Source organism: Lissotriton vulgaris, unplaced genomic scaffold (genome assembly GCF_964263255.1).
Source record: "Lissotriton vulgaris unplaced genomic scaffold, aLisVul1.2 SCAFFOLD_4228, whole genome shotgun sequence".
Lineage (NCBI taxonomy): Eukaryota > Metazoa > Chordata > Amphibia > Caudata > Salamandridae > Lissotriton > Lissotriton vulgaris.
In genome coordinates, this window is record NW_028241470.1 from 5,814 (window position 1) to 14,250 (window position 8,437).

At 47.9% G+C, this 8,437-nt stretch overlaps 1 protein-coding gene across 1 annotated transcript; it reads right to left on the reverse strand.

The window, feature by feature from the left end:
• Positions 1-2,803: 2,803 nt before the first annotated feature.
• Positions 2,804-7,545, reverse strand: LOC147671282 (uncharacterized). The gene is made up of 3 exons (XM_086948100.1): positions 7,144-7,545; positions 4,669-4,743; positions 2,804-2,886 (listed from the first exon to the last, which is right to left on the reverse strand). The coding sequence occupies exons 1-3, from the start codon at positions 7,463-7,465 to the stop codon at positions 2,804-2,806; spliced, it is 480 nt and encodes a 159-aa protein (XP_086804226.1). The 5' UTR covers positions 7,466-7,545.
• Between the last annotated feature and the right edge of the window lie 892 nt (positions 7,546-8,437).

Consider the following 8,437-nt stretch of genomic DNA (forward strand, 5'->3'; position numbering starts at 1 on the left):
ATCTGCCTCTTATCTCTGAAAATTATGTATGAGAATGGTAGAATGTAACTGTGGAGTATGGCACCGACCCTTTCCCCAGTGCAAGCCACGCTTTCAGAACAGTTGGTGTCCCTGGGCAGTGCCTGAGGAAGTTTACTGATAGCCCCACAGATACTGTTTAAACACTACATTGATTTCTTCTTATGCGACACATGGACCGGCTGGGCCACCGTTGAGCCGGTAGAGCCCGGAGTTGACAACGAAATGCATAAACGTGTGCTAGGCCACCCCCCACTGGCAAATGCACAAGACTTTGGGTTTTTATGTTCCAATTGTTAATGTTGGGCCCAGCTTTGTTCTACTGCTGCGCCAAGTTAGTTTTGTTCATGTTAAATGTATTTAGAGGTGTACTTTCCTGGGTTCCGCTCTCCAGTACTCCTAACTTACGACCACTTCCAGAATTACTTCCACTACAAGACGACTATGGCTGAGCAGTCTGAAGTATACAGAGTCCTTACCTGGAATGTGCGTGGGCTGGGGGCAGTGCAGAAAAGACACAGAGTCCACTCATACCTCCTTAGACAACAGACGCAAATTTCCTTTCTGCAGGAATCACACCTCACAGCCACTGAGGCACAGAAGTTAAGGAGGAAGTGGAGAGGGGCCATATACTCCACGTCGTACTCTGCCTTTTCCAGGGGGGCCACTATCTGGGTAAGACACGGGACGCCATTCGTGGAAATAGAACGGAAAGTTGATGACCAGGGCAGGTACATTCTAATAAAAGGTACCCTGGATGGCAGACTGATTGTCCTGGGCAGTATATACGCCCCGAATTATGACCAAGAATTGTTCCTACAGAGAGTTGGGCGGGCACTGTCCACTTGGGCTGATATACCCTGGGTGCTAGGAGGGGACTGGAACGCTGTGCTAGACTTGGACTTGGATAGATCACACCCACCCCTACAGGTCACTAGCGCTGCAAAGCTATCGGACATTTTTCAAACATGGGCTGAGGGCTGGGGACTGAGCGATGTTTGGAGAACATCACATCCAACGCACAAGGAATATTCCTTCTACTCCCTGGTACACTACCTACACACACGCATTGACCGATTCCTATGCTCCCGCACACTGGTTACACGGATAAATGCCCCGGAATATCTAGCAAAGACTTTTTCGGACCACAGGCCCCTGAAGTGCCTCATTTCCTGGGGTAGAGTCCCGACTCCAGGCCCTACATGGAGACTCAACCCACAACTCTTAGAAGACCGGCCGTTTAGGGTGTCCCTGTTAGAAACCCTGACACACTACTGAGAGGTTAACTGGGGATCTGCTTCCTCCAACTTGGTGGTCTGGGATGCGATGAAGGTGGTAATGCGTGGAGCTGCGATAGGGCAGTTGATTGGCGCCCGACAGGAGATACACTGAAAATTATGTGAGGTAGAAACCGATTAACGGTGCTGGAACGGGAGGCAGTCGAGGACCCCAAAAAAAACCAGGCCCTATAGGAACAACACATCTTACATGCAGAGACGCTGGAAACGCTGCGCGTCATTGACTGCAAAGCTTATTTACAGAGGCAACACACAGAGGCGGATCGCTCGGGCGCTCTGCTAGCCCGCTTGGTGCGAGATAGGCCTGAAACCCCGATCATTACCCAGGTCCGTAACCGGGCGGGCACCCTGGTGAGCACGCAATCTGACATCAACATGGCATTTCATGATCACTTGAAGACACTGTATGAGCTGACCAAGAGGGAAGACCCCACGCAAATAACTGACTTTATGAGGGATCTCCCCTTCCCCCTATTAACAGCAGACGCGCAGAAATCGATTGAGGGACCTATCACTCAACATGAAATGCGCGCTTCGATTTAGAACTTAAACAGAAATAAGACACCAGGCATGGACGGGCTCACAGTGGAGTTCTACTCCACTTATGCAGACACATTAGTACCAATCCTGGAAAAGATATATAAGATAGCTTTCGACTAGGGTCATCTGCCACAATCAACAATGCAGGCATTAGTGACCTCCATACCTAAACCGGGCAGGGACATTTCGGAACTGACAAATTATAGGCCCTTATCGATGCTGTCCACAGAATACAAAATACTGAGCAAAGCTATTGCTCTGCGAATCCAACCCCATCTGACGCGCTCATACATCGAGACCAGTGCGGATTCCGTCCCGGGCACAGTACCTCCCTAAACACGAGATGCCTGCACGCATTAATGGCAGCAGCACCGACGGAACTACAACAGGCAGGATGCATTGCGTTATATCTCAAAGTGTTTGATTCACTTTCTTGGCCCTTTATGTTTGAGGCCCTGCAACGGTTTGGCTTCCCGACTCCTCTGTTGAGGTTGATCAGGCTCTTATATACTGATCCGACGGCTCGGGCAAGGACGGGGCGCTATGTATCGGCCGAATACCCGGTCTACCGAGGCACCAGACAGGGGTGCCCTTTATGCCCAATGTTGTTTGTCCTGGCGCTCGAACCACTGGCCATCGCCCTTCGAAAGTACGCGCCTGCACTAGGCATTCCAATGGCAGGGTCATCCCATATACTCTCCATATATGCGGATGATATGTTATTATATCTCCGAGACCTGGAAGCGGATCATACGCTACTGTACGATACCTTCCGTCAGTTTGAAGAGGTCTCGAGCTTGGCTATAAATCCAGAAAAATCTGTGGGATTCTACTTCTGGGAGGCATCACATCCGCCCTCTATACCATTCGGCACCTATATGATCCCGGTAGCTCAGTCCAGCTTTAAGTACTTGGGGGTCCGTATATACAGGATATCGGAGGACCAGCTAGATGGCAATATCTCTAAAACCATCGCAGGCCTCCGTGGCAGTATCGGATTCTGGACCTTGCTGCCTTTGTCGGTCATGGGCTGCATTGCAATAGCAAAAATGGTGATGCTACCCCGCTTACTGTACCACTTCGTGAATTTACCTATGTCTCCCAAACCGCATTTTTACGACAATAAACACTTTACTGACCACTCTTATATGGGGGTCGGGTAGACGGTGGATTAGTCTGCGAAAATTACACTCAGTACCTCTCTGGGGGGCCTGGGTGCCCCCGATTTTCGAGGGTATTACGTCAGTCAACTCCAATGGCTGGCTTATTGGCTGGCTGGAAGGAACCTTCATGAGATCGGATGGACAACGGACCAGTTAGAGGCGGATTACATACTCTACTGCTACCCAAAAGTAAGATACCAGGACGGTGCCACCCATTACTATGCACTGCGCTCCTCTGTTGGAGGAAGACGCTGGCCTACACGTAGTCTGTTTTGCCATATGCAGATAACATCCCCTTATTAGGCATCCCGACACCACAGGGAAAACTCACCAAAAATACCCTTAGACACTGGACGGAGAGCAGAGTTTAGGGAGTGGGTAGTTTCTTCGGAGATGACCTAATGCTTGATCACCGTACTTTTGTGCAGGTGACCGGGACCTCGAACAGACACTACCTATTGCATGCCACTGTGTCCCACTTTATCAGGACGACAGGGGCTACACAACGCATTAAGCCACAACAGCATGAGCTAGTACACCTGATCCACTACATAGGGGCGGGAGGTCACTTAGTCTGCTGGCTGTACACGGGGATTAGAACTCATGCGGCACTATCCCTTACCACATTACGAGAGATCTGGTCACAAGAAACTGGAGAGGAAATTACTGACGCAACTAGGCGGATGGTCCTGGAACACCCCAAAAGGGTCTCCCGGAACGTGAAATTTAAATTCATCCAAGCAATGATACTCCATAGGGCGTATCTCACCCCGGAGAGAATTCACCTGGTGTTTCCCGATGCCCCCCATCATTGCCCGCGATGCAGGGCAGATGAGGCAGGCATCCTATATATGCTTTGGACATGTCCACAGTTGGGCAGTTATTGGAAGGAAGTATGCCAAACAATAAGGGAGGTCTCACAGATACAGGTGAAGGAGAACGCCTTATATTGCTCAGTGGGAGCCCGCCCACGTCCCAAACCGTTGAAAACCAAACTAAGATTTGTAGATTTCGCCCTCCTCTTGGCGATCAGGACGATTACGATGAGGTGGAAATCCCCAAGGGCGCCCAGGGTGTAGACATGGCAGGCAGAGGTAGTAAGGTGGGGTCAACCAGAATGTATTGCCCTTAGAAAAGAGGAGGAGGGTGGGAGGCGGAAAACTCCCATGGCACAGGATTGGGAGGTAATGCTACTGGACTTAGACAGATCAGATCAGCCACTGTCCCAAAGCGAAAGACAGCGCACCACACCCTGAGGGAGGAAGGCTGAGAATAATAGGCACTGAGAAGGAACTGACGAGTTCAGGTAGGCATATTCCGATCATGCTGGATTGAGAGTGGTCCTTACCATGGAGAGGAGACGGAACGGCTGAGAGTTTATTGACACCCGGATATGGTGGGAGGGGGGTTAGTTGGGGAGGGAATGGGTGGGATTGGGATAGGTCCTGGCAACCACGGAGGACCCTGATAATGTGTAGGTCACTGAATGTGGACAACCTGAGTACAGTGATCGGGTCCGTCTTAATTATAGAATGGGTGTAAACTGGAAAAACATGATTTATTCAATGCCCAGTACTTAATAATGTATGCTTATACCCTGAATATACATCCACAAATAAAGTTTGTTTAAAAAATTGAGCAATGCTTACATCCAACATAATGTACATAGAACTCCTCCCGGCCTTCCTGTTCGTTCAGTCTTGACTGGATCACTTCCGCTGAATCTAAAGGATGAAAAGAAAATGGAGTTACAACACAAAGAACTACATAGCATACGATGAGTTAGGCTATGAACTTGTGGTGAGAGTTCCTTTCGCTTTTATCGTCTTCTCAGTTTATAAATCTTTGTAAATTTAAGTGACTTGTGTTTGGACTGGTATGGATAAGAACTGTGGTCATCAGTGATGCTGAGGAACCCCAAAGAGCTAAAAGTAGGACATGCCTATCTGCTGCACTAGGTAAGGAGGTTATGGCACTAAACCGACCCACCTCTAGAACTAAACTTTTAGAGTGACATCTGTAAAGTGCATATGCTATGAATGCCGTTGGATTGGATTTAGGCCGTGCTAGGACTCACGTTTTATGTTTACATGCAGTCAGATTTGCATCATGGAGAACTCGGCAGCAGTAAGGCTGTGCCACGGCTGTAAAATTCTATACTTGACTCTTTATATATGTACTATGGCTTTCATGTTCACTTCCCCCATTTGTAGCGCTAGCCTGAGCTTAAAGGCAGCAAGACCCAATATCACTTGATATGTGTACAGAGTGACATCCATAGGGTACACCCAATGTGCTAGGCTGTATGTGCCATGAACCACTTGTTTTTAAACTACAGTGACTCAAGGAACTTGCATTTATATGGTCAACATTTTTATCTTAGCTTTGGATCAGTTACAACACTTCTAGTATACAGGACTAAAAATACCTGGGTTCTTAAGTAGCATTTGAATCAATTCAAGAAGCAAGAGTAAGGCCACCTGCATATATTCCTATGGGTCTAAACAACTCTTTGAAAGGCAACCAGACTTCATTGCCACTCCAAGCAACACAAACATGTGGTAAAACAAATAGAAAATGCTGATGGTTATCTATATCAGATACTTCAGTGCAGGCTTCTCCGAGTAGCTCTCCAGCTGCTAGTAAGTAGCTCTCGTGTGGAGTGAAGTGTGCTAGATTGGAGTGGGGTAGATTGGAGTAGAGTTGGATACATTAGGAGTCAAGATTGGGGTGGTGTGAATTAAATTGGGGTAGAGTGGAGTGAGATAGATTGGGGTGAATTAGGCTGGACTGGAGTAGACTGGGTGAATGAGAGTAGGGTGAACTGAAGAGGGCTGATTTAAGTGGAGTGGAGAGTGATGGATATGAGTGGGGTGACTTAGATCACAGTAGAGTGAGGTAGATTTGAGAGGAGTAGGGTAGACTGTAGTGGGATTGGAGTGGGGTAGATTTGAGTGTAGATCTGGGTAGAATGAAGTGTGAGTGTGGAGTCAGGTAGATTGGAGGAGAGTAGTGAGGGTTAGATTGTGACAGAGTGGGGTAGATTTTAGAGCAGTTGGATAGATTCCAGTGGAGTTTGGAGCCGTGTAGATTGGACTGGAGTTGGGTAGAGTGGAGTGAGTTTGAATAGGGGTATATTGGAGTGGATTGAGACAGACTGGGGTGTACTGGAGCTGAGTAAGGTAGATTTGAGTGCAATAGATTTGTGTGGGGTTGATTGGGAGGAGAACATCGGGATAGAGTTGCGTAGATTGGAGTGGACTGGAGAAGGGTAGAGTGGAGGGGGTAGATTGGGTGAGTGAGGGTCAGATTGAAGCAGGTCGACTGAAGGGGGTAAATTGGAGTGGTGTGGGATTGGTTGGGGTGGGTAACCGAAGTAGACTGGAGTGGGGTAGAGTGGAGGGGTAGATTGGTGTACACTGGTTTTGAGTGAGATTAGCCGTGTGGAGTGAGTGTTGTTGATTGGAGTGGCGCATAATGTCTTAAAGTGGAGGGGATTGGAGTGTCATAGAAGGGAATGGCATGTAATGGAGTATGCATGGTGTGGTAACACACTGCTGTTACAGACATCTTTTCAATAAAATGACCTTTACTTTTGCACCGAAATACAGTTTTACAGCACAAAATCAATAATGTGAGCAAGTGACATCACTTAGAGCACTGATGTGTTTTGATCACATTCTAATATTTGGTTCCACCACAAAATAAACACCAAGCCCCATGTAAGAGAAAACCTGACATTTGACCTGGCTATATAAAAATGCAAATAAACTAATCCAAAAACGGCCAAGCAGACATTAGGCCAGCTTCTAAGGAATTAAAGGAGAACAGTCAGAGACTAGGTCAATCAATCTCCGATAAACGCAGGTTACATGTAAAATGTATGCAGGTGGGCAGTGTCAGACTCTATGCGATAAATGCTGTGGGCCCTTCGGAACAGAAAATAATGCCGGACCAGTGCTCATCAGTGTTATGTGGGGGCAGTTACAAGGTCGTGCTCCGATCCAAGGTATCCGTTTCACGCATTGTGCAGGCCACTGCGAACGACTTTTGAGGATGAAATGTGTGTCATGCAATAGTCTTTACACACAGTAGCGGGCTAGTTAGAAACTGGTCTCACTTACGCCAAGTGTCGTCGCTCCGCCGACACAGATAAGTCTCTCCTATCTCCACAGTAACTTCGGGGTCCCGTCCCCCAGGTTCGGCGGGAGGTTCCTCCTCGTGCATGTCGCCTTGAGGCGGCGAGAGCCCCGCTGTCTGTTCAATGGGTGCCTCTTCAATTCGCATGGGCTCCGCGTCCATGCTATCGTCTTCTGTTACCACCAGTCCATCCGGGCTCCCCAAATCTGCTAGTGGCGTGAGAGACCGCGGTGGCAGCTCCTGCTGGGGTACGGTTGCGGCTGCCGCCGCTTGCTGCAGACCCTCCAACTCCCCCAACGTCGCCATCGCCGTCCAATACGCCACAATCGAAACAAGTACAGACGACAACAATCTACAAGGTTCTCACCACGCGTGCGCAGAACAGCAAAAAGAATCCACTACAAGTATAACCGCGAAGGAACGCCCTGCGCCTGCGTGAAAGAGAGCGTCGAGCGCGTGCGTACTCAAAGGACGTGCAAGAAACCAACAGACGTAAGAGTTTACACTGCGCGTGCGTCTAAACACAGTGATGTGGAGGGGGCGCCACGCGAGACTTATTCGTCTACCGTCTGAGTTGGTTAATTGTACTTTCTCTTCATTATCACATATATTAATTAGTGCCTTGAAATACATGACTTCAGGGTATGCGCTGTGAAAAGCCTTCTCCTGTCTTCGATTTAATAAATATAATGTTCATGTATACTAGCAACCCCGTTCACGCAAAAACTTGCTCATAACAATTTACGTGTCTTACAGCCAGATTCATGAAGCTGAATTGCGTTCGCAAAGGGCCAGATTCTGAGAATCTGGCCCTTTGCGAGCGCAATTTTTGCATTTGGGATTCATCATCCCAAATGCAAAAATCGGTAAATGCGATTTCGCTAAATTGCGAGGAATTACATTTAAGGAATCTCTATTTGAGATTCCTTAAATGCAATTCATTAACCATTTATAAATTGCGAATTCGCAATTTCGGGCCGCTATTTACCGTGAGATCAAACCTCGTGGTAAATAGCGAAAACTTAGAAAAATGCTGTTAAATGCATTTCTCTGAGTTGCATATTGCACACACACATGTCCTTTGGGCATGTGTGTACGCAACACCAATGTAGATTACATTTCAGGGGTGCTACAGGGTGTCCTTTGGACACCCCTAGCACCCTTGAAATTGCATCCTTATTTGCGATTAGCAAATTGCTAATTGCAAATATGGAATAACTCCCCATTCATTCCTATGGGCCTAAGGCCCATAGGAATGAATGGGGAGTTATTCCATAT

What these genes read in the sequence shown, in the direction of transcription:
- LOC147671282 (XM_086948100.1), bottom strand. Translation starts at nt 7,465, where the DNA reads ATGGCGACGTTGGGGGAGTTGGAGGGTCTGCAGCAAGCGGCGGCAGCC. An exon ending in GCGGAGCGACGACACTTGGC is followed by an intron (nt 4,744 to 7,143) that starts GTAAGTGAGACC and finishes TTCATCCTTTAG; the next exon opens with ATTCAGCGGAAGTGATCCAG. An exon ending in CTATGTACATTATGTTGGAT is followed by an intron (nt 2,887 to 4,668) that starts GTAAGCATTGCT and finishes ATTGCAATGCAG; the next exon opens with CCCATGACCGACAAAGGCAG.